Genomic DNA, 27,496 nt, shown 5'->3' with positions numbered 1-27,496 from the left:
AGGGCAGAGTTGATGAAATTATGAGAACTTCCCGAATCGAAAAGAATCACTGCAGGGCACTGTTTAATAGACCCTAGGACCTTCATAGTTTGAATATTATCAGGAGCAGAGACACCATACACAGCACAGGCAGTAATACGAGCATTCGATAACTCATCACCCTCATCTAACACAGGATCCTCATCAATAACCTCCTCCGATCTATCAGACAAATCAAGTAGTAAGAGTTGTTGACTTTGGCAAACATGCCCTCTAAACCATTTGACAGGACAATAATCGCAAAGACCCTTTTTCCATCGTTCCCTAATTTCCTCAAAAGTCATCTTCTTCACAGTGTTTGGTTTAGGAAAAGTAACAAAGGAATTGGGGTTACCTGGAGCCGTAAGACCTGGAGGAACCTTACTGCCCACCGAATTATGCCAAGAGAAATTTGGAGTCTTCGAAAAAGATCGGATCTTGGAATCAGCAAGCTTAGCATCGAGTTGTAAGGCAATAGCCTGCGCCTCATAAACGTCCGATGGTCGCAGAAGCTTGACATCGTGACGGAGCTCCGGTCTCAATCCCCCAATAAAACAGCTTTTAAGCATCGACGGAGCAATCTCATGGGTTCGATTTGCCAAACGCCGAAACTCTGCAATGTAATCTCGAACTAACCCCGTCTGTCGCAATTGAATCAAAGCTTCAGAAAAATCCTCAAACTCCGATGGCCCGAACTCACGACAGAAAACCTTAACAAAATCAGGCCAACGAGGAAAGTTCTTGATACAATTCCGCCATTGAAACCACTGAAGGGCTTCTCGATTAAAATGAAAAGATGCCAATTGAACCTTGCGATCGTCGGCGACCGAGAAATATTCGAAGAAATGTTCCGCCTTATACACCCAAGCTAAGGGATCATCACCTTCACCAAATCTTGGGAAATCGAGCTTGATTGGTGGCTGGCGAAACTGGAATTGATAATCTTGATGACGGAATCTAGTATCTTGACGCTGGAATTGCAGATTGGGATCAAGATTCTGATCGCTAAAGGTTTCCTCCGAATCCATGGGATTTCCCCCCAATTCAGACGGACCCACCCGATTGGTACGACCGCGGCCTTGCTCTTCCATGGAAACCGACCGAGATTCCACCAACGAGAGACGAGTATCGATCGACGCCATGAATTTGGTCATTTGGGCTGTCAGATTCTGAACCGATTCTTCGATTCTGGAGTTCGAAGCTTCAAGGGCGGTGACGCGAGCATCCATCTTTGTGGCTCGAGTGGTTGCCCTCGGCATACGCAAGGGAAACGTGGGATCGTAGAATTGGCTGATACCAATAATAAGAACCTTGTTCTAACCTCAACGCATGGCACACATAAGCCTGCTATATAACTGTTCACAACATACTTTTTCATATCATAACCTCCTTTGCACAATTAGTCTGCTATATATCTATCTCAGACTTGCAAGGTAAGTTTCTAGACAATAACCACCTAACTAACTAAATCATCCCATCTCATGACAAGTGTCAATCATCTAATAGGGTTCCATTACCTAACAGAACATACACATATCTCATTAATTTGGATAACCCAACTTAGTATCCTAACACATTCCGTATCTGAAGCCCTCTTTCATAGGCTACGAATTGGCGTTGGCCACCATGGGAGCATGAACGAGTACAGCCACAATGGTTGGTCGAGTGTAGTGTTTTCTACCATCTTTCACCACTTTCTTGTACGAATGTTGCACATCATGATATCTCCATCCACCTCTGGATAAAAAATATCCTCATCATTTGGGTCGAAATTTAGCCTCTGAACGACTTCTGCATCATCCGGATACATTTCTTGATCTAGGGAATAAACCTCATGTTTACTCGAACACAATTTGCTACCTCCCTCAGCCGTAGAATCATCATCTCATTCTTTCAAATCCCAGACAAAGTTCTGATATCTCTGTGAAAGTCACTCATCCGCACAACCCCTCCAGACACACTTGAGCACTCCACTACAAAATTCACGTCTTTAGGATAATCAAATACAGTGAAACGACATTCATGATCAGCGAATGGATCCAAACCAAGATCCAGAAAACAGCCATCACAGTGACCCGACCAGTACAACACTCCATTGTACACAAAGGCCATATGATAGAGAGTATCATATATAATTCCTTGTGGGGATGATACAACTAACTCTCTCCATTTGCCCGTCTCGGAGAGAAAATCTTCACCTTGAAGTTGTAGAAATGTCCATCAGGATCATAGTTAAACTCATCATTAGGATGAAGAATTCTCACAACCTTGTACCTATACTTATCATTAAGGTCCACAGTGTCACTCTGTTCGTCTTCCTTAAACTAAGGACTGTCGCAGATGAGTCCCATTGGCATGAAGCCCAGGGCGTCTCTATATAAAATCTTTACTCCAACCATGTTATCTAGGTTAGGAAGTCATAATGACAAATGCCGAACATGAATAGAGTTTTTTTTTTTTTTTTTTTTTTTTTGGAGATATCAATTTAAATCATATTTTGTAAATCATATGACGTGATTGTTAATAATTAAATTGTTAAATTAAGTATTAATTAATGTGCTTAATTTCTATTGATGACACTTATTTACAAATGTGATTTAAAAAATGAGAAATTAGATTCTCATCCCTCTTTTTACTATTTCATTTATCAAAACCTTATTCCATTTCAATTTTTTATCAAGGTCCTTAGGTTTTAATAAATGTCATTAATTATTTCAATAAATAAAATATTTTTTTATTTCTAAATATATTTATTTAGTGTTAGAAATGTTACATTTGAAATATTTATATTTATGACTAAATTTTTTTTCATATATATTTTTTTAGTTTGTACCCATTTTTAATTGCAACCCTTTTTAAATTTGTACCAATTTTCTTTTCATCTCTAATTTGTACCCATATATTAATTTCTTTTTATGCCCATATTTTTTAAAGTTTTATTTGTATTATTTGTACCCATTTTTATTTTTGCTAAATGCACCCATGCTAATTATATGTATTTATTTTATGTTTTAAAATCTATTAGTTATTTTGTAAAATGTGTTAATAATTATGTGGGTACATTATTTTTTGCTATAATTTTGTGAAGAACAATATTACTCCAATATTTATTTTTAAGTATTTATTATATTTTAAAAATATTATTTGAATTTTTTTAAATTTCATAATTTGTGGGACATTAAATGCATAAATGCATAAGTAAAGTCCCTTAAATGATGTTAAGGACCTCGATCAATATATGTAACTAAACAAGGTTTCAGTCTAACAATTAGGTTGATCAGGGGTCAAAACCAAAATGACCCTTTAAAAAATCGGTCTACCTACCATCACTCTTTTTTTATTTATCGTGAGGAAGCAACATATGGTTGTTGAAATTGAAAGTGATTCAGTCGTGCTGTTGGCAGCCTTAGAGAGCTGTAAACAAATGATATTTCTGCGTTGGGTCCAGTTGTTAACGATGCAATGTTCTTCTTGAAGTCATTTCATCAAGTCAAGTAAGCCAGACGAAAAGTTCAGTTCTTAACGTTCCACCTGCAGATAAAAAATATCCTCATCACTTGGGTCGAAAGGTAGCATCTGAACAACTTGTGAAACCATCCGGATACATTTCTTGGTCTAGGTAGTAAACCTCGTGTTTACTCGAACACAATTTTCCAGCTTCCCCAACCTTATAATTATGATCTTATTCTTTCAAATCCCAAACAAAGTTCTGGTATCTCTGTGAAAGTGAAAGTCACTCATCCGCACAACCTCTCCAGACACACTTGGTCACTCCACTACACACGTCTCGCCTTCAGGGTAATCAAATACAGTGAAACAACATTCATGATCATTGAATGGATCTAACCCAAGATCCAGAAAATAGCCATCACGGTGACCCGACTAATACAACACTCCATTGTATGCAAAGCTCATATTATCGAGACTATCATATAAAAATTCCTTGTGGGGATGATACAGCTAACTCTCTCCATTTGCCAGTCTCTGAAGAGAAAATCTCCACGTTGAAATCGTATGAATGTCCATCAGGATCAAAGTTAAATACATCATTAGGAGTTTTCCTTATAGTAAGGTCTCCTCTCGCAGATGATTCCCACTGGCACGATGTTGAAGCATTGAGTAGGGGGTGGAGGAAGAGCAACCCATTCCATGGCGTACGGATTGCGTATGTAGTAATCATTTTGATAATACCAGCCATTGGCGCACAAAATCAAGTCATCGTACGTGCCTACCACAACTGGCTCGTTTTTTAATCCATGGAAACTCTGGAGTCTTTACAACATAAGAGTTAACACTTCAGATAACAGGGACTGAACTCTGTTAAGAAATTCCTCCCCATTGCGGTCTATCAATGGGCGCACAACCAGCATTTTCTTTTCAATTCAGAGACGCAAAAGGCTGTCAATAAAATTAGGTGTGGAGATGAGAGTGAACCAACGCTTACACACAAACTTGTTTTCAACCAGGGTTTTAAAGGATTTTTATAGAGTCCATGCAAATCTGTAGGTATTCAAAAAATCCATAGATTTTGAAAGATTTCCTTCAATAAGAGATTTTGTAGGATTTGAGAAGGAATGGTAAGCATAACAAAATCCTACCTCCACCCCTTTCAACCCCTCACTTTCTTTCTCTCTCCCCACACTGCTACTCCAACTTTCTTTCTCAATCTCTATTTTTTCCGAGAAACCCATCCTTCCTTCATTCTGGCGTCTCAGCCACCCACCACATCCTCTCAATATACAACCAATATATGATTGTATACAATCGTATACAAAGATAGCAAAGTTGATCATACCTTTAGAGATAGGACTTGGACAAGGCGAGAGAGGGGGTGTGGATAATTGAAGGATTTGAGTTGCATTTGCTGATGGGCTTTCATTTTTCCTACCTTTGCAGCATCCATTCTTCTCTCTCGCATTTGTTGGTGGACTCCTTCATTAGGGTTTTGGTTTCTTATCTTTTAGGGTCAGGGCTAGTTTATTATAAATAATGTGCTTGTTATTCAGTTGAGAATAGTTAGTCACGATGTAACTTTTTGAGATGTTGTAGCCGTTTCTACATTCTTGGTTGTTTAATAATATTTTTATTACTTTGTAGTCTTGTTTTTTATTCTTTTAGATCTAATCTGCTTCTGTTTGTTCGTATCAGTTTGCCTATGTTTTTGTCCAGTTTCGTTCCGTGAAACTTTTTTCGTTTTCTGGTTTGAGTTACCCTTTCGTTGTCTATACAACCAAAACAAAAAAACAAAAAAAAAAAAGAATCTGTTAAAGTCTGACGCCGGAGTCGCGCCGAGCGACCAGCCGCTGCCCCTGCTGTCGCCCACCGCTGTGTTTGTTCCTGTTCCCTCCGCAATGACGAATCCACCACCATCTCACGCCTGTCTTGAACGTCCTGACGAACCCAGTTCCGTCCCGTCTGACACCACCATCTGAAGTCAAAACGCTTGCATCCCTCCCGCATACCTGAAACCCCAGCACTGAAGGAACCTGCAACCCAGATCCCAGCCCGCGCTACTGTTGCCTGATCCATCACGTCCTGTCACCAAAATTCGCCCGTTGCTGTACCAGATCACAGCTGCTCGGATCAGGTCACCACCGCGTCATACCGCATTCATTTTGTCTGCCCCACTATTGCTGCCTGACCCCCCCACTGACAGAACCACAACTGCAATCTGATGAACCCGCGATTTCACTCGCGATCTGACGATCGATTGCCGCATTCATAATTGTTTGCCCTAAAGTAATCTATCAACCTTTAAACGTTTCCTCAATAGTATATATGCGTAGCTGACAGTCACCATAAGTAAAACATTTTTAGGATCTAAGGCAGTCGGTGTGATATTGATCAAAGGCGGTATTCATGCATGGTAAATGAATGAAAGAAATTGAGGGTTCATCTCATGTTATCTTAATCATTGATTTATTCGACACATGTGGATGATCAAATGCTCTTCAAATTGAATAAATTTTTTTAGAGATAACCTTTAGATGATGATAATGAGTATAAACAATTTCAATTATACTTATTGTACAGTAAAATAGCGGGGAAAAGAGAAGCCCTCATTTCCAGATTGGAAAGAAGTATTGTCATTTAAATCAAACTTTATGGATGATATGGAGAACCAGATCCTTTTTGGGAATCCATTCCCTGGGGGTGGGGGGATAGTTAGGGGATTTCCCGGATGGGAGGCAAGCAAACTCAATCCGCTCCATTGTCATCCCTATTTATAGAGGTTGAGCTTTCTGAGACAAACCGTTAATGTATATTCAATTAAGATTCATCCCAATCTTCTGTCCTTTTTTCTTAGATCATGCTTGGAATCTATGCCTATATTCTAAATTCTGGATGTTAATATACGCAGCTGAAGAACAAATATAATTAATATCTGTTTTTTCTGTGTAAAAGCCAGTAGCAAGGTCCACAGACGGGAGACGTTCAAAATACTAACAAGTATACTTCCACCCAAAAAAAAAAAAAGAAATATATTAACAAGTATACACCGTGTAGTTTACGTGCACACCGGCACACGTACGTATGTAAAACTACTTTCTTACTGGAATTCGAGGGAGCATATTGTTATTTATGCCGAAAGAGCTGCCTCTAGATCTGCTGGAAAAAGATGTAGTAGTTGATGGCTTCTTACTCTTAGAAATGGTGGCCTTCGGAAGTGTGTACGATCTGTAAGAACTCAAGCCACCGCCATAGCTCTTGCTTGCTTTTATTGCCTTTCTTTGTTTATATGGAGACTCTTTCTTTGCAAGATCTTCAATGCTCTTGGCCTTTGATAAAGATGTAAATGATTGGCACTTGCCTTCAAAATACTTTGAAAGTCCTCTCCTGTACATATATCATAAGAAACTTATCAAAATGCTAACAAATCTCTTGACATACGATATTCTAAACAATTGGAATATATGGTAAGACATATTTAAATTTGAGTCTAAGAGAGCGATTATACTGCCCTAACCAACTAGTTTAATATTTTTTTTTTGGCCTACTTAATCAAATGTTTCATACTTTCAATGTATTGTGTGGCAAATGGAAAATTATGATGCTAATTAAATTATACGTTTCATTTTTCTATGAGAATTGTTATTGGCATTCCAAAACTCAGTGTGCATTCTCACAAGTGTATTTTCCCTTCTACATATAGAAAGTTTATGGTGCAGAATGAGAATTTTGGAATGCTAATAACAATTTTTTTTTATTACATAATATAACCTTTTACGGAAATTTGAAAATATATTAATAATATCTGAATGCAAAAACTATCCAACATCCAAAACCTAAAACATATATCGTGGTTATAAATTAATGGAAAAGAAATTAGAAATATATTTTTTATGAAATGGCTTTTCCTTTTTCTATATTCTTACTTGATGGGTAGCTGATCCATGAGATCTGACAAGTCGAACAACGATCCATGAGAATGAAGGGAAGAAGAATTTGACGACCACATTGATGATGAAGATGCATCATCTACTAAGTCCGATGAAGATGTCGATGATCTGTTCGAAATCGACGTCGAGGATGTTGTGTCGTACATATCATCATGATCTCCTTCCATGATTACCCAGCTATCTTCCCTTTTTGTGTAGTTGTCATATTTTGTGATCGAGCATGGACCTCGAAGCATTTGTTCTTTACTACCTGCACCCATAGATCTTGGTAAAGAAAAAGAGAAGGAGAAGAGAAGAACAAAAGAAACTTATGGATAATAATTCCAAAGAAGTTTCATGTAAATGTATTTAAGTTTGAGCTAATCGGCACATTCTTTTGGGGCATATATGTATATATACAAATAATATATAACACATGTACATAAAGAGTTTGTGGATTAGATTGCTTGGTTCCTATAAAGGTGTATACCTATGACAGGCGATTACATGGAAATTCTATGATTTTTGGGTAAGCAAGCAACCAGATACACTGGTTTTTAATCTAAAAAGTTAAAAAGGATAATGCTTCATATTTTTGGGAATAACGTATTTTCATTGTATAATTTTAAAATTAGAATCGTTCAATTTCTTCATTTTCATTTGAAAATCATCTCCACATAAAAATTAACCAAATCTGATATTGTTTATGCTTCCAATCCAAATGTATAGAATAAATCAACAGTGTGAATACCAAGTAACATATTCATGATCGTCCATTTATTTGAAATATTTGCATGACTAAATCTTTGATTTAAATTTTGTGAATAATCATCAAATGAAGATTAAGAAATTGAATTGTTCTAATTATAAAATTTATGTGGCGGAAATACAATATTCGCAGTGAGTGAGACATGAATGCAAGTATATTAAAAAATAAATTAACTATGTAATTGACAATTTTTCTTAATTTTAAATTTTGGGTAAATGTGGACCAGTAGTTAATCTATATAACATGTAAGAATTAATCCATGTACTCCACTGTCTCCCAATTCTTTTCTTTTTTTTTTAATTTTTAAATAAAATTAAGAAAATATGCTCATTGCCCTGGTTGTTTCCTTTTCATACATTGCCTTATCCTAAGATTCTTCATTATCTTCTCACACATGGTTTGAAATAATTGACTTATGTTATGGTACGAACAAAAGAGGATAAGCTCTATATCCTTTTAGCCACCCAAGCAACCACCCACGTACCTACCCGAGTCACCTTTAATTGGACCATATTGTCTAATTTTCAATGATTCTGATTAACTCGTTCTAAGAGTGGGGTTGTTCTCGATGTACCAACATTAGGACACATTGTTTGGATAGGTATGGACTTATTCCAACATATCCCCTTAACCTACTTCCTTATCAACATTCATACGAGTTACTTAATCAGATTTTATTGTTCTTGATCACTTAGACACCCCAATATATAGTTAATAGCTATTAGAGTTTTCCCATAAAAAGGCTTCGACAATTATTTATTAATTTGTTTTCTTTTCCTAGGTTAATTTTTACAATTCATTCATATTATAACACGTAATAAAATATATTGCTATACCCTAGAGTATAACTCGCCTCTTTGTTTTCTCTTGAAAAGTATTGTCGGGGTGTGATTATTTACATCTTTCTTCAATCAAGGGTGAGAAGAGTATTGAGAGTTTGAAGATGATTTGACGTGCAAGGTTATCTCACATTAGACATGGGTGAACCAACAAAACACATAAAAACTTGTAGGGCATAAATAGTTATTTCATATTTGTGCGTACAAGTCATATAATATTAAAATTTTTAAGTGAACATGTTTAATAAATTGTGGGGTGTCTGTAATCATCCTAAATATTAATGTAGAATATATAGGGATTAGGATCAGAGAGCGCTCATTTTTTACACACATTTTAACACCTATTTTGTAAGGCTCACTTTGTAACATTCTTTAAGGATCCAAACCACTTATAATTCAATAATTTAACCGTTTATTTTTAAGGTTTTCTCTCAAAAGATCATCTTTACCAAAAAGTCATCAACGCAAGAAACCATATAAATGTTCGATTAAATGGTAGTCATTTTAGTGTTTCTTTCAAGCACTATATTCGTCTATTTTCTTCACTTTAATTGAACGCTTTTGTGGTTTTGAATTTGTCTAACTTTCTATAACAATGATATATAAATACATGAATTATAATATAAACTATTCGGATCACTAAACAAAGTGTCACCTCTTGTGTCTCATCACATGAGAAATCAAGGTCCTTGCAAAATTTGAGCTCCATATTTATCTTGATAAGGTCAATCGATATAAAAGAATTATAGATAGGACTTGACGGGCAAAGGAACCTTCTCACATCAACTTAGAATTAGTCCTTCCTTGCGGCCGTGGCCTACCAACCATTATCTCCCTCCCCTTTATCCATCCATATTTATTTTTCCACCTTCAACCCAACCCACCCATCAATATCATACGTTTACGATGGTCACATGGAGTTAAGGGTTTCTACTAATTTATATTATTTTGTGTCTTTCTTCAACATATTTTAAGTGCGTGGGAGAAGTAGTCAGTTTCAAGGATGAAGTCAGAATAATTTTTTTTTTCATGAACTAGCTTGTATTTGTTCTATTTCGTTATTTGCTACTTACCCATGGTGAATAAGGTGTACCTTTTGAGATTATGGCACTAAATTCAGTAACGCAATGTAATGCATGACATGAATCAAACACACGAGTCAACTACCGTATAATTCATTTTAGCATTTTGTCGAATACTTGGATCACATTGCTCAATTATGTCGACAGATGGGCACAGGCCTGCCAAGAGGAGATGAGTTGGACATTGACAAGTTATTCTCCAATCTCCACCGAGGCTCGTTTTTGTTAAACTAGCCCCAATACTTGGTTGCGGTTCGGAGTCTATTATACACTAAGATTTTCTGCCATCGCAAATATAATACAAGAACATTTCTCCTTTGGCAGAGAAAAAATAATTTTTACCACATCTTAATAAGGTGAAATCCAAGGATACTCAGACATCAAAAGCAAATAAAAAGCAAAGTGAATAAATAAACAAATTAAGAAAACACGAAAATCGGAGAAATGAACAAATCCTATAACACCAAAGGACAATCCTTCCGTCCGCGCACAGTTATTTTCAGTAACACTACTAGCAGTGCTAGTTCAAAACCATATAACCAACAACTGTATGCGAGCCGAAAAAGAGAGACTGAGAATATGAAAATCATGACGATGATATGAGTTACAGGCCCTGATCAATTAGGTAGTCTCCCAACCTCTCCACAATTATATTACATTGTCCTGGGGTCAAGGGCTCCTCATATATACCGAAAACTAGAGCTTGGCCGGTTTTCTTCACGGTAAAGCCACTAGAGCCCTGGACAGGAATCAGATTAAACTTTACTACTGTCTGAATGACGCGATCCTTTTAAAAGATCCAGAATGTCACTAACATATGGACCAGAACCACTTTGCATAGACAACAAGCAATATCATAAAGGCACATGAAAAGGGCAATTCAGTGGTTGCAAGTGTACATGGCTCCATCTGCAAAGTTATGGACCTCATAATTCGTGAGGGCATCCTGTTGTTGGGAAGAGTTTGGTGCTAAACATTACTGAAGACAAATCATATGCAAGTATGTAACCATGTGTTTACGTAATTTAGCTATGTGAGACTATTATCAACGATGACATTGGGACTCTTGAAGCTCTATTATAAAACAAGGAACCCAAAAAGAAATCTGAGTACACAAAAAGAGGAATATTTAAGGTGGTTCACCTTTAGTTGTAGGACTCTTGAAGATCTATTATTATTCTATTAAGGTGTTGACCCTAAAAGTTACCTAGCCTACGTGGCTCGCAGGCCGAATAATTAATGAGGTAACTATGTCATTCGGTTGAATGTAAGGCGTGTCAACTCATTGGCCGAGTTCGGCTGGGGAGTAAAATGTATGTGGCGTTGGGCGCACTGATGACTTCTTGATCTCGCGACTGTGGCCAAGGAAGGAAAAGTCTTGGCCTTTAGGTTCTAGAGCCTGAAGACAAGGTTGCTAGTTCTGTGAAATTCAATATCAAATTCGGCTTTCAGTGTGCCAAATGTAGTAACCTGGTAACACCTCATTTCACTAAGAAGGCTAATGAGATGACCTCCACCAACAAGGACTCGGAAATCTAAACCTTTGATTTCATAGATGATAAGGATATGTTTGAGTTATAATTGCACCAGAAGTTGTCAACTATTTGCTGACCCATACCTTGCATGTTGCATGCATAGAAACCCATGCAGAATAAACCTCATCAATCAAATGCATCATCATCCATCTGCCAGCAAAAAATAGGATTGTATGGATAGGAATATGCCACAAAACAATCCAACTTGAGTCAAATATTGATCTCGTTTGCTCTTTATCCCAATTGCAGTTTAATTGCAATACCATCTCATCTTCAAACCACCAGCTAGGATATAGACCATATTAGGTTTAAATCATTCAACATATATTTAAGAGATAATATCATGATTAAAACCACAATATTATTCCTTAATAATAATTGAAAATCATCTCAACCATTTTGTCATCCAACAGTCTAAACTCTACTTATCCAACAGCCTCGATTGCTTAGACCGATGGTGTAATTTTGGGTCCAAACATAAGGACATACTATTATCTGAAGTCCTATAATTAGCAGCAAATGAGAAGGTAGAATGTTGACAACAACAAGAAGAAACTTCAACAAAGGGAATCGATTGTGAACAATTTTATAAGTCAAAAAGCTAAAACAACCATTGTTGGAATCCCACATTGGTGGGTGAAAAGAAAATAATGGGGTTTAAATATGATTATCCCACTCTAACTAACTTCGAGGCCTTTTGTGATAAAACCCCACACCTGACGGATTGGGCAGGTGATAAAGTGGGGACATTATCAGTGTTGTTAGAGTAGGGCCCCAGGGGCCTACCGATCCAAAAATCTAACAACCATGAGGACCCCTACTTATAACATGGGTGCACATATACTGCTTTGCAGTCTTCATAGTATACTTCAATAAGCATTCATGTTGTTAATCCGTTGTTCCCAAATAATGACTAGAAAAGAAATGACCCTTTCTTTCATAGAAAACCTAAGCTCGGCCACTACTTTTCTAGGAATCTAGACCCCATCTCTAATCAGCTTTACAATCTAGTGCACAATTTTGATATGTAATTAGATAATATTTGTTACATGAAGCTCGAACTTAAGATCTTTTCCACAAGCTTTCATTCTGCCTAAAAGCACACATGGTGAAGATTAAGAAGCAGTTCATTAGTGAACTAATTTGTTTATGCTTTAGTGCCAGATCCATGTCTTGAACATAAATTTTCCGCATTTCTTATTCACTTGTCATTTGAGAAAGCAAGCGTAATCTATAGACGTGATTTCTTGAAAATTAGGGTTCTTCATGCAACTTCTTCTACTTTATAATCTTGCATTACAAATGTAACAATATGCTCACATCTTACAACTGATGTCATGCTTCTTAGAAGTTCCATTAGATAATATACATTTTCTTAATCGTTTCTTTATTCGTTAAAAGAATTTGTATTTACTTATTTCTTCTTCTTCTTATTATTATTGTTAGGCAAATACCTAAAACCTTTTGCAGACACTGTGTTAGTCATGGACTAAAATCTAATCAAGTAAAACACTTTCGAAAAGGATTTTTCTCGAAAACATTGGTTTCATTCAAAACAAATACACCCCTAACCCGAATTACACCAAAAATAATTCAAAGCAATGATATCAATGACCAATTAGTATATGATGAAGGAGAGGAGCAAGATAAACAAGCCTTCTTGCCACAAATCATAGCTTCGCCTTCGCCCTGAATAACCATGTACTTTGTCCCACCAAGGTGTTATAGAGTGATTCATTGGTTGATGTATTACATGTGGTATTATCTAGTGACTTGGGTAGTTATAAGGATTGCTTAGTCATTAAACTTTGTATCTAGTATAAGTATTGGTAAGAATATTCTTTGAAACTAACTTTGATATTTTTTAGTAAAGCTTGCAAGATCCTTCCATTTTCTATCTTTCTGAATTTTCGTCACATCTTTGATTGAGCTTCTTTAATGGTGTTATTATAGTATCAAGAGCTTCAATTTTTCATCGGGCTTGAATCTCAATGATAATCTACACTGATTTGTGGAGAATTCGATCATCTGAGTAAGAAATTTTGAGTTGGCGATTTAAGGTCTTTTGGCTATGGTGATTGTTGTAGTTCAGGTCCATCCTATTGTTCTTTAATTTCTCCATCTTCCTCTATAATTTCAGATATTTATTGTGATTTGCTGATGAGCCATGAAGCCATTTCTTCTTAAATACATAGATTAAAATCTGGATCTTGATAAATCTTGATGAATATACTATTTCTTGATGAAGATGTCTGTTATGGATATCTTTGTTGATTGAATTTTTGAGAAATTGAGCACAAAGCTCTGTTGATAGAGTGTCTAAGGCATAAAGCCCCAAACTTATGAGAAAATTGAAGTAATTTGCGTTTGTTAGGGCATAAAGCTTAGTTCTTTTTGTGAAGCACGAAGCTGATTTTTTTTTTTTTAAATTGAGCACGAAGCTCTATTGATTGTGTCTAAGGCATGAAGCCCCAAATTTATGAGAAAATTGAAGTAATTGTGTTTGTTAGGGCACGAAGCTTAATTCTTTATGTGAAACACGAAGCTCTTTCTCTGATATAGGCACGAAGCCATTGCTTTGTTGAGTATATTCTTGACCTGTTGTTCGATTCCATTCTTGAAATTTTTCTTGGCTCATAGTTGAAGACTATTATTGTGCATTTATGTTACAATGGCATCTCAATGACTTAAGATTGACGGATTGCTTGGTATGCTTACTATTCGTCTAAATGATGATAATTTTGCTAAGTGGTCATTCCAATTTATGTTAGTTCTTGAAGGCTATGATCTTTTTGACTATTTTGATGGGACTTATGTGTGTCCTCCAAAGTATGTTGTGTGTTTGGAGAAAGGGGTAACCAAGGAGATTACTGAAGCCTATCGTGAATGGATCAAAGCAAACAAAGCCCTTCTTAGCTTGTTGATAGCTACCCTTGGTGATGAAGCAATTGAATATGATGTGGGTAGCAAAATTGCTCATGAAGCGTGGACTCACTTGACAAATCATTATGCTACTGTCTCACGAGCTCAAGTCAATCATCTCAAAACCGAAATTCATACCATAAAAAATGGAGCAGATTCAGTGGAGAAGTATCTTAGACTTAAACATCTTAAAGATCAACTTCTTGCCGTAAGAGAAAATGTTTCAGACAATGACCCCATTGTTGCAACATTAGCTGGTTTACCTGCTGAATGCAGTATTATTAAAACTGTTATAGTTGCTCGAGAGTCTCCAATTACACTAAAGGAGTTTAGAGCTCAACTCCTAAGTGCTAAAAAGACTGTTGAAGACTTACAATCATCTGTTGTGTTTCCTATGGTTGGAATGTTGTCCTAAGGGGAATCGTCTGCAATGGTAGCTAATTGACCATTTTATCAGGGAGAGTCCTCTATTAATGGAAGTTAGCATCAATTTTATCAAGGGGAATCTTCTAATCAATCTGCAAATCACATCTTCAATGGAGGCACTGGCTATGTGGGTCAGTTTCAGAGGTTTAATGGTGATGAAAATAGTCAAGGGAATGGAAGCCAGCCATTTAACAATGGACAAGGTAATGAAGGACAATAGTTTAACAACAGAAAGAATGGTGGTGGCAATTCCAGATTTAATAATCGAAATAATGGGGATTTTTCTAGAGCTTCTAGAAGTAATTCTAAGAATGGTTCATCATAGGGTACTTGGAATGATAATATTGGCCAGAAATCACACATCATACTTGAGTGTCGGATTTGCAGCAAAAAGGGGCATACGGCTCCAAATTGTTTTTACAGAAATGACCAACCATCTACATTTGGTAGAGCAATTCATGAGTGCTAGATTTGTGGAAAATAAGGGCACACTATTTTGAATTGTTTTCATCAAAACAATTATGATTCCAAGGTGCACAACCACCTTCCTCTCTCAATGCTATGATTGGTAGTTCTTCATCTAATTTTAATTCTCAACAAGCTTGGATTATAGACACTGGTGCTACTCGCCATTTTCCTTATAAATGGGATGCCCTATAAATCATTAGCTATGCAATCACCTTATTTCAAAATTTTTGGTTCACATCTTGAGTTGGGGTCTTTAAATTTTTTTGATACAACAGTGTATCCTTATCTTAGACCTATGACACTACAAATTAGAGCATAGAACAAAAAAGTGCATATTTTTGGGGTATGCTTTGGGTTATAAATGTGTGATTTGTTATCATAAAGGAAAACAAAGGCTGTTTATTTCAAGGCATGTTATACATGATGAAAATGTGTTTCCCTTCCATACACCTATGGTCCTTATTTCTTCCAATGCATCAGTACATGTACATCATCCTATATTTTTCCCTATTGTTCTACCTTCACCTCCTGGACATCTTCACTCTGTTGCTACTGCACCTGTTAAACATAATGATGCTGGTTTTGATGTTCTTGATGAGAGTTCAGGTTTAGATGGTACTTCAGAATCTACTACCAGTTTATTACAGTCTTCTACTACAGGGTCATTTGAGCATGGGGATACTAGTGCAGATTTAGGTTCCTATCACAGTTCACCTAGCATTTTGGTTCAACACTATGGGAATATGTCTTTATCCCAGGCCTCTCTTTCTTCAACTTCTATTACATTTCTCCAACACTCCACAAAACCTTTGTTGCCTGTCCATCATGCATCTCAGCTTGAGGTAATTCTTCCTCTAGTCTCTTCTCATACCATCGATTCCACTACACGCATGTTCTCTCATCCTATGCAAACTAAACTTCATACATGTGTGATTTCTAGGAAAAATTATGATGCTATGACTTTGACTAATTCTGCAACATCTCAGTTGTCTAAGTTGCCTGATTCCAACTCTGTTTCATCTCAAGTGTCTCGATTGTCTCTACCTATTCAAGATATTGTTTTTAAAGGGTATACTGCAGTTTTGAGCATAGTGGATACTAATGAACCAACATCCTTTAAGGTTGCGGTTTCTCAATCTCATTGGCGAGAAGCTATGATAGAGGAGTTCACTGCTTTACAAAAGTAAGGTACTTGGGAGTTGGTACCTCCTCCTACTAATAGGAATGTTATAGGTAGCAAATGGGTTTACAAGATTAAGAAGGATCAAAATGGAGTTGTTTTTAGATATAAGGCACCATTGGTGGCTTAAGGCTATAGTCAGGAACAAGGCCTCAATTATGACGATAATTTTAGTCATGTAGTTCGTCCTAGTACTGTCAGAATTGTGCTTGCTTTAGCTACTGCACAGAAATGGCCATTATGCCAATTAGACGTTAAAAATGCTTTCCTTCACGGTGATTTACAAGAAGAAGTCCTTGTGAAGCAAACTCAAGGATTTCATGATTCTGACAAGCCTCACTATGTTTGCAAACTTGTTAAGTATCTTTATGGACTTAAACAAGCTCCCCAAGCTTGGACTTCCAAGTTTACCACATATTTGCCTAGTCTTGGGTTTGTTGTTTCTGATTCAGATCCTAGTTTGTTTGTTAAGCTACAAGATGGCAATGTAGTTATCCTTCTTTTGTATGTGGACGAAGTTATCATCACTGGTTCTAATTCTATTTTGGTTGAACAAGTCATTGACAATCTTGGTGAAGTTTTTGATATGAAAGATATAGGTCATTTGACTTTTTTCTTGGGTCTCCAGGTCCCATACAAGGACAATGGTGATCTTTTTATTTCCTAATCAAAGTATGCTAAAGATTTGCTCAAGAAGGCTGCTATGAAATCCTGCAAGCCTTGTCCTACTCCTTATAAACCACATACTCAATTGCTCAAAGATGAAGGTACTCCTATGACTGATTCTACTTTGTCTAGAAGTCTTGTGGGTGCTCTGCAATATTTGACTTTCACTCGGCCAGATATTGCATTCGCTATGAATTATGCATGTCAGTTTATGTTAAATCCCACAGATGCACGCTTTCATCTTGTCAAGCGAATATTCAAATATTTATAGGGAACTTTAGATTGTGGTTTAACATATTCATCTGCTGATTCTTTGGATATTATGGCGTATAGTGATGTTGATTGGGCATCTGATATTAATACACGGAGATCAACCATATGTTATGTAGTATTTTTGGGGTCTAATCCTGTCTCGTGGCAAGCTAAGAAGCAAAGTAGTGTTTCTCGGAGTTCCACTGAGGCTGAATGGAAAGCCCTAGCTAATGATGTTGCCGATGTCGCTTGATTCGTTTAATCTTGAAAGATCTTCATGTCTTTTTGCGACAGCATCCTCTATTGTACTATGATAATGTTTCTACTTTTGCTTTATGTTCTAATCCGGTTTGTCACACAATGATTAAACATTTGGACACAGACTACCATTTTGTTCGTGAAATAGTCCATAAAGGTGATCTTCAGGTGGAGTATATAGCTACTGCATACCAAGTTACTGATGTGCTCACGAAAGGTCTTCATGGTCCTGCTTTTCTTCAGCATTGCTCCAATCTCAAACTGGGTTTCCCCAATTAAGATTGAGTGATATGGTTTTAGATGATAACATATGTCATTGGTTGATGTATTACATGTGTCATAATCTAGTGAGTTGGGTAGTTATAAGGATTGCTTAGTCATTAAGCTTTGGATTTAGTATAAATAGTGGTGAGAGTATTCTTTGTAACTATGATATTTTTTAGTAAAGCTTGCAAGATCCTTCCATTTTCTTTCTTTTTGAGTTTTCATCACATCTTTGATTGAGCTACTTCAATGGTGTTATAAGGTGTAATCCAATTGGGGCAATAGACCCTGGCTCATCGAAATCTTTAATTATCGTTGTAATTTCTTCTAGCTTAAACTACACATCAATAATAAAATAAGTTGTAAACACGAAAATCTTGCAGGAAATGAAACAAGAACACGTGTACAAAGAATATATGTATTAATGTAAATGTAGAGTTACAATCTCTTTACAATTTGAATCCTCTGATTCGATCTCTGAAATATAAGGTGTCTAGTGTTGTTGATTCAAGGGTCGCGATGACTTGATTTTGGATGAACGGATGTCGTAAGATTTTGACTCTTGGCAATGGAGGAACCAGCATGTGTAGGGGTGCTTGGTGGTTCTTCATGGGCTTGATGAATAACACGGAGGTTTTCCGAGTCTTCTTTAGTGTTTGGAGGGTTTTAGTGCTTGAGAGCTTTAGAGTTTCGAAGTTTCAGCGTTTGGGCATGAATGATTTTCTAGACTCTTTTCTTTATCTTGGAGCCTCCTATTTATACTCTCCAAGCCTTGACTACGGATGAATTTAGCTCTATTTGTGGGCTTGATTAATTGATGAAAGAACTAGGACTCGATTTGTGGGCCGGTTCATGATTTGACTCCATTAGTTAACATTTGATTTAATTAAATTAAAATCAAATAATTCATTTTCGTCAAGTGTTGACACGTGTCCTTCTTAATGACTCTTCTGATTTTAATGAGTCACATCAATGTATACGATTTGTGAGACACATGGCACATGCCATGTATACCCTGGCATGTTGAAATTTTAATGTGTTGGTGAACATGTAATTCACCGAAATTTTGATGTCTACAAAAAGGCACGTCGATTTACGATGAAAAGTGCATATCATGTGGCATAAGGAATTCTAAGGGATCCGTTGCTTGTTTAGCCGTCCACTGGGACCAACTCATATGCTGAGTTATTAAAAAAGATCTGGGCAGCAAAAGTTCTCCCCAAGGTTAAGGCCAAAGTATGGAAAATCTACCATGACATTATCCCCAACCGTTGAAGCGGCTTGCCAGATGGTAGGAGGAATTGGGGTGGTCATTCGGGATGAGGATGAAGGCTTTGTAGCGGCTTGCATCAAGACCTTCGAGTATGTATCATCGCTTATTCACATTGAAGCCCTTGCAGCTCATGAAGGGTTGTTGTTGGCAAAATTTTATCCTTGAGTCTAATTCACTCTAGATCATATTATCATTAAATTCAATCTTCCCCAACATGTCATTTATTGGGCATATCGTCGAAGATTTGAAAGCTATGTTGACCGAGCTCACTGGAGCTTCTATTGCCCATGCTCGTCACCAACGAAACGAGGCTGTTTACCGTCTTGAACGCTCTACTCTCTTATCCTCATGTGATTGTGCTTGGTTCGAGGAACCACTGGACGTTATTCTTGATATCTTACTATCTGAAAGCAGTAACTAATGCTTTTTTGTAATGGTTTCTTTTTCTAGCCTTTTATTTTGGTTTAGACTTATTGCTGGTGTTAACTCCTAGATTTTTTATACTGGTATCCATGGACTTTGTCCTTTTGAAATATATGCCACAACTTTTTAAAAAAAAAAAAAAAAAAAACAAAAAACAAAAACAAAAGGCGTCTTATGCATGTGCTTGTCACGTGGCCGATAGGGAATTGGCTCTAGGTATAGATAGGGTAAAATCTGCAGGGGGTAGAAGATGTGTTTTGAAGTCCTCGCATAGTGAATGTATTTGACCACTATGCTTTGAAGTCCCTCGACGTAGATGTCGAATCAAGGGTTGTCGAGGTTTGATCTTGAATTGGGCTAGAAGTTCTTCAAGGGCTGTAGAGGCTTGGTCTTGAATTAGGCTGAAGGTTTCTTCAAGGGACGTCGAGGCTTGGCCTTGAATGAAACAGGACCACGAGGAGTTTCACGTGGTGGGTGATCTTCGGCTTTGGCAATGGATGAATCGGCACGTGTTTGTTGTGCTCGTTGATTCTCCACTAGCTTGATGAAGAACACTGAGTGTTAGCTTTGGCCAGAGAGCTTTCTAGCTTTCCTCCAGAGGTTCTAATTTACTTCATTTCTCTGGAGTCGACTTTGATTCAAGGGTGGTGGACACTTGATCTTGAATCAGACCTGTGATTTCTTCAAGGGCCGTTGAAGCTTGATCTTGAATGAAATGGGGCCATGAGGAGCTTCACGTGGTGGGTGGTTTGCGTCTTTGGGGTGTATGAATCGACACTTTGTTGTGCTTGTTGATTTTCCACGAGCATGATGAAGAACACAAGTATTTGAATTTGAATTTGGGTTTGATTGTGGTTGTGTGTAGAATTTGGTACTAGATTACCTACATACCCTTTATGGGATCAAACCAATGTAGATCGAATTCAAATTCTTAGGGTGACTTTATGCCATTTGATTAATTTGGTAATTAACGGGACATTGGTCCATTAATTTGTCGTGGTTCACATCCAAAGAATTTGTAGCGATTCAAATCCACTTAATTGTGGCGGTACGAGAGCATCATGTTTTAATGCCGTTGAAGTTGTCTCCACACGTCATTGTGTTGATGGGTCACTTTGAGCCAGTGTGCCTTTGTCCAGCAGCTTAATCCCATGCATGCAATATTTCAAATGGTCACGTGAGGGCCATTCCAATTGCTTTGTTGCAGTTGTGTTTTACGGCTTGAATTTGCATAGGATATCATTCCTCTTTAGAAAAATGTGAACTCCACCCCTTGAATTTGCATGCGGCAAACTATTGTCTTCTATTTGCAATCCCATTCCTAATTTAGATAGGAATTATGAAGGGAACTTTATAACTGAAGTCAGCAGCCCCGTGCCAATACCCTTGTAATCGGTGCACATTATTGAGGAATTTGATTGATTTTCTAGGAATAGAGCAATCCCGCTAATTACTTGCCACAATTACTAGAATGACGTCATTTCATGTATTCTTCGAGTAATTTTTCATTATGATAGAAACACAAGTGGTGTTTTTATATAAGTGGTGAGAAATTTTATTTTTTAAATTATTAACTTTTTAACACACATATCCCACCATTTGTATAGGAATATATAGTATACAATTCCGTGTTCCGATCACAATGAAAAATCTCTCGTATTCTTCGAGTTGGATTTGAGTCGCCAATGCCATCACTCTTCTTTTCACTTATTGTTTTCCTTCAACTTAGCACTCCCATTGTGTAGCTATATCTTTTCTTCTTCTTTTTTTTTTTGTTTTTTTTTTTTTCAATTCGTATATACCAACTTTTGGAATGAATATTATCAAATTCAATATTTGCCTTAAATAGCTTTCAATCAAATAGGAATGCTCGTGGGCATCACTCATTTTCAACTATAAAGAGGGGCTACATGTTTGCCCTACTTGTTTAGCAATGAGTCTTGGTGGTGCAGCAAACTTGCTAGCCTTGCGTGCTAGACACGATTCGAGACACGTGCATGTGGAGGGATATCGCTACTGCCTTCCTCCGTGAGCGTCATCAACGATTATCGCGCCTTTCTCAACGTCATCAACAATCTTCCCGAGCCCGTCTTGGCATTGATGTAGGTGATCTCCTCTCGGTGTGAAGGTGCAAACAAACGCGTTCATCTCCATTGTTGCAATCGCTGATCACGAGGTTCCATCAGTACAGCAATCCGTAACTGTTTTTTTTTTTTTTTTTCTTTTTTTTTTTTTTTTAAAGGGTAAATTTTAGTTTACTACTCTCAAGTTTCCTGATTTTCAACATTTAATACAAAAAGTTTTTTTTTGTCCCAAAGTCATTCTTAAAGTTAATTTTGGGACAGTCTAATACATTATTTAGTCTGGCTATTAAGTTTCCTGTTAACTGATGATGTGGCGCTCATGCAGACAATGACTAGGCACTACGTGTCATTAAGATGTCAACGTGGAAATTAAAAATTAAAAAAAAATTCTAAATTTCAAATAAACCAAAACATTAAAAAAAAATTTTAAAAATTAAAAATTAAAAACCTAAACAAATGAAAATTGACCTAGGGATGCGGGCCTTCCCTTTCCTCCACCCGCACCCACCCTTTTTCTTCTTCTCTTTGACAACCACCAAAGCTGATCTAAAAATCAGCACCACCATGGTCTCCCTCCTCCGTCCCTCTCCCCATTCGCACCTGTCGTTCTCCCAATCCGACCCATCCCTCCCCTAGTCCGCCCATACCCAAACCCGACCCATCCCTCTCCTAATCCTTCCATACCTAACCCAACCTAACCCAACTCGGTCTCCCTATGTTTAAAATTGAGAAGGCTTTCACCTCGTTGAGGAAGATCACACGGACCCGAGAAGATGCTTGGGCCCGACTCTGCACCTTGCAGTGCATGGTCCTTGGATTTGGTCTGCTATTCCAATGGCAAAGAGCTTCATTGGTGCGATGTGTTGTTGTGATGTGCTAGGCTAAAGGTGATGCTCAGCGGAGAACATGAGGGAGGACTTTGGGTGTCCATCAATCCCCCTTTTGCCCTCCCTATAGGTCTCTCAGATCTCTTGAAATTTTTTAATTTTTTTAAATCATTGGTGCGATGTGTTGATTATCTTTTTTATTAATAGGCCTCTTAGATCTCCTTGCATCAAATGGCTGATTCCCTTTCCTCCACCCACACCAACCTTTTTAAAATTTTGATTTTTTTTTCATTTTTAATTTCCATGTGGACCCCTTAATGACATGTGGCGCCCAGTCATTGTCCACATGGGGACCACGTCATCAGTTAACGGGAAACTTAGCAGCCAGACTAATGGATGTATGAGATTGTCCCAAAATTAACACTTTAGGTATGACTCTGGGACGGAAAAAACTTCATGTACCAAATGCTGAAAACCACAAAACTTGAAGATAGTAAACTGAGATTTACCCTTACTGAAAATATGACTTTAGTCCCTAGAATTCAATTTTACACATAAAAAACCTAACATGACTTTTTTACTCTAGAAAAACCCAGCGACTAGGATCCACATAAGCGATTTCAATAATTACATTCAACTTGACACATTTTACATATTTTGGATGCCGAAAATACCCTATTGTATGTTTGATTTATAAAAATTAATTACATGCAAATTATATGGGAGAGTTAATGACTTTGAGAAATAAAAAAAATAATAAATCAAAAGACATTAATGTACGAAATTATGGAGATGAATGCACAAAGAGGCGAATTGATGAGCTCATAGTTGAGGAATTCCAAATGACTTATGTTGTCCCTGACCATCCTCCATGCTTGTTAAAATCTGATTTAGATGTGCATGTGTTACATTTGTTACGTTATAATGACAAGCAAAATTCAGTGACTATTATTGTTAACGAGTGTCAATCACCATGTGAAGGTAATAGTGGTGTTAATGGGAATAGATTTTCCTTTAACGTTTGGGATGGTGCTACACCTAGTAACACCAATGATTTCATTGGAAAAATGCTGCACCACTACCACAAACTTATCTATCTCGCCCATAAAAACCTATATTAATCGGGTTGGGCAAAGGTTTACTGGGGGGGGGTGTCTCTGAATTTAGGGACAAACTTCGTAAGTATTCCATCGAGAAGGGGTTTAGCATAGTTTTTTTTTTTTAATGAAAGGGAGAGAGTGACAGCTGAGTGTTCTAAAAAACTGTTTAAAGGTTGTATGTGGTGGGTGCATGCCACTTTGTGTCATGCCAATGGCTATTTTTTTTTTATATTCGTACATTGAACAACACACACAGACTTGCAGCGGGTTGATTCGTGAACGGAAGGGTGGCATGATGTTATCCAAAGTCGTCTCATCCGTTCTCATGGAGCAAGCTTCGTCCAAGCCAATGTTGAAACCTACTGAGATCATAAAGGCTTTTAAGAAATATTATGGATTGGAAATTTCGTACTATAATGCGTGGTACGGGAAGGAATCAGCCGAAAAAATGATGCATGGTGACGAATCGTTGTCATACAATCACTTGGCTTGGTACGTTAGAGCAATTGAAAGTTCAAATCCTAGCTCACATTGTGTGTTGGAGTGCAATGCAGAATCTTCCCGATTTGAAAGGATATTCGTATCTTTCCATGGTTGCATAGAGGGATTTGCATTTTGTAGGTAAATTATGATTCTTCGTTTTTTTTTTTTTTTTTACATCATTTCTCATTTTCCATGAATTGCATATGTGGCAACTCTTAATTTTCCTACCCTTATATTTCCAGGCCTATGTCGCTTGCCGCTACTGGGAAAAGTGGAAACCACGGTACTTATATCCAAATATGATATATTTATGTATTATTTTATTTTCTTAATACATTTGTTCAATCATGTCTTACATATATATGGAGAACATATAGTCCCTATAAATTATGTGTGTGTTACATACTGTATATGTTCATCAGTATATAAACTAGGTCATTTTGTTGGAAGATTATCCACTGCTATGTATAAATTTTATTGGTGTCAAATTATTTTTTCTGCCTATATTTTAACAAACTGCTATCAGGTTTTCCAGTTCACAATACTACTATATTTATAACATACTGTCTTATATGAAACAGGTATATATCTTTTAGCCTTTGCGGTTGTTAACTCTAAAAATGAAGAGAACTGGTCTTGGTTCCTCCAAAACTTGTCAAAAATCGTCACTCTTCAAGGAAGAACCCTTACATTCATATCTGATAGACAAAAGGGGTTGATCGAAGCAGTGGTATCAGTATTTCCAAAATCACCGCACGCATTTTTTTACCACCACTCGAAGCAAAACATACTTCTTAAGTACCCATCCTCCCTGGGTAAGTCGTATCGCGACTAGATCATTCAACATTTTGGGAAATGTGCATATGCTCCTACCGAGGATGCATTTGAAATGCATCTGAGGATGTTTATGGAGGAAGGTGGTGCTGTAATGAGGGACTTCTTGAAAACGCTTCCAAAATAAGATTGGGCAGCCGCTCATTTTCCAGGCCCAAAATACGAAATGTGTTCAAACGTAGCTGAATCCTTCAATGCATGGATTGTCGATCAACGTTTTTTGCCCATATACCAGATGCTTGATGGAATTAGGGCCAAAATCATGGAGATGAATGCACAAAGGAGGCGTGTAGCTGAGGGTTGGAAAACTTTCCTTTGCCCAGAAATGGAGACCATTATGCAAGATTTGCTGGAATGCGGACGCCATTGGGATGCTGGTCGTTCAAGTGAGTTTTAGTTTGAGGTGCATGGTGAGGACTCTATAATGGTTGATCTCCAATCTCGCACGTGTTGCTGTAGAATGTGGCAAATCAAAGGGTTTCTCTTCGCCCATGCACTCGCTGCTATACTTAAGTGGGAGGGGAATCCGTATGAGTACGTGAAAGACTATTTCATGGTCCATTTTTTTAAGGGTTGCTATGATATAACAATTGTTTCGATTCCAGATATCGATAGGCATGCACAGGAGGAAAATGAAGAAATACTGATTAATCCACCATTGACAAAGAAACCTCCCGGAAGACCTAGGGTGAAGCGCATCAATTCATCGGGGGAGCGGACAAGGCCAATTACATGTTCTAGGTGTGGAACCCTGGGTCACCACAACAGAAAGACTTGCACTGCCGAAATCTGATATAAACTTGCTCGGAGCTTTTTACTGTTTGTGTTTTTTTCGTTTTTGTATTCGATTTTCTTTGTTGTTTTATGTTCAATAAAGAATGCCTCTGGCATCTCGATTGATTGCCACCAGAATTAGCTCTTTGTTGTTTTTCCATGTCATCAATGTTATCAAGAAGTTTGTTTACACATATAGGTTCATATATACCAAAACGGGTTTGAATTGTCATAACTAGGATTAGATGCAGTTTTTTCTTCCCTTACGCTTGACTAATTCGGACTTTTCCTTTTTTTGCGTGCACAACAATTTACCTACCCAATATGAAGTGCTGGTGTAATACAATATCCGTTTTAACAAGGATGCAAATTATTTGTATATATACCAAACATATATAATAATACATTTTTCGACCAAAAGAAAATCCAAATATAATAATACATGGATGTGAACGATGCAAACGATGGACTTATAGGTAAATTACAGGTTTGATACAACTCTAACGTATATGTCAAAACACTCCTTATATGGAGGTTGGTAACGGTAAATAAATTGTATTCCAAATATTATATTAGTTTCCAACATGAAATATTATGAGTAGGCAAAATAAATAATTCAGCATCAATTTGAAGGCAATATTATTGGAAAAAGATTGGCAAAAATAAATTTGTAGGCAAAATAAATAATTCCAATATATACAGGAAAAAAAAAAATATGCTACACCCATGTCATATATTTTGAATCAAGAAACATTTGTTCAACTTGTAGGCAAATTATTTTTCCATTTTTCTTACATATGTTGCAGAAATGATTCCGCAAGTACATCCACACTGACATGCATGAAGGGTCAAGTGTTACACCAATTCTTTGTTTCCCTTTGACTGTGTGACGACCAATAGCTTCTGATCCTATCTGAGCCTTCCCTTCAGTAGTGTCTACAATCTCATCATTTTCGGCGGGATTCACAACACTAGGTACTATCTCATTAAGCTTCTCCTTTTTGGGTTCCCTCCAAGATTTCATCTCATCATAAACAAACCCAGTCAAGCGTTTCGATTTCCTTCGTTTCCTTTTCAACCTTACAATCCATGTAGCGATCTCAGGGAATGAGGCATGTTTGTTTTCACCCATTTCCCTTTCTATGCATTCTAATAGTTGCATAAGGTCGGACGACAGATCATCATACTGATTGTATTCATCTGCAACGAGAGCTTTTTGGTATCGCAGCACATTTCATGGTACACCACAGAATGCAGTTGCGCTAACTCAACTTCAATTTTCAACTTTTTTATCTCTTCCTTCAATGACTTATTCTCTGAACGTTCCTTTTCCAGTTATTGTTCCACACTAAGTTCAGAATCTTTCGGTACATGATGTGCCTCAACTAGTTCGCACTCGTGAACACCTTTGTGGTAAAGATTGTCTTGTGAACTGATGAGTTGAAACATTTTGGACGGGTTGAACTATTTTTCGGAAGTAGTACTCACCACCTCTTTCGTTCGAATCTCATCAAAATTAGAACCACCACTCACACCGGTTGTCAAACGATGATTCACAACACCAAAATTTTTCTGGTGTTCCAACATGTAAGAGTGTAAACAAGTTACTAAACATATTACACCATACAACTATTCTATAT

The 27,496-nt window shown here is 37.2% G+C and overlaps 1 protein-coding gene and 2 pseudogenes across 1 annotated transcript; all 3 read right to left on the bottom strand.

Annotated features, from left to right (window-relative positions):
- Positions 1–1,615: 1,615 nt before the first annotated feature.
- Positions 1,616–5,547, bottom strand: LOC148689568 (uncharacterized; annotated as a pseudogene).
- An 849-nt stretch (positions 5,548–6,396) lies between these two features.
- LOC137708582 (uncharacterized) lies at positions 6,397–7,821 on the bottom strand. Its single transcript, XM_088688403.1, has 2 exons — positions 7,395–7,821; positions 6,397–6,855 (listed from the first exon to the last, which is right to left on the bottom strand). The coding sequence occupies exons 1-2, from the start codon at positions 7,676–7,678 to the stop codon at positions 6,561–6,563; spliced, it is 579 nt and encodes a 192-aa protein (XP_088544529.1). The 5' UTR covers positions 7,679–7,821; the 3' UTR covers positions 6,397–6,560.
- Positions 7,822–10,691: 2,870 nt separating this feature from the next.
- LOC137708596 (profilin-like) overlaps positions 10,692–27,496 on the bottom strand; it is a 28,231-nt pseudogene continuing 11,426 nt past the window's right edge.

This window comes from Pyrus communis, chromosome 17 (genome assembly GCF_041283825.1).
Source record: "Pyrus communis isolate YQ-2024b chromosome 17, ASM4128382v1, whole genome shotgun sequence".
Lineage (NCBI taxonomy): Eukaryota > Viridiplantae > Streptophyta > Magnoliopsida > Rosales > Rosaceae > Pyrus > Pyrus communis.
The sequence above is the reverse complement of the archived record's forward strand: the minus strand, read 5'-3'. Positions and strand labels throughout refer to the sequence as shown.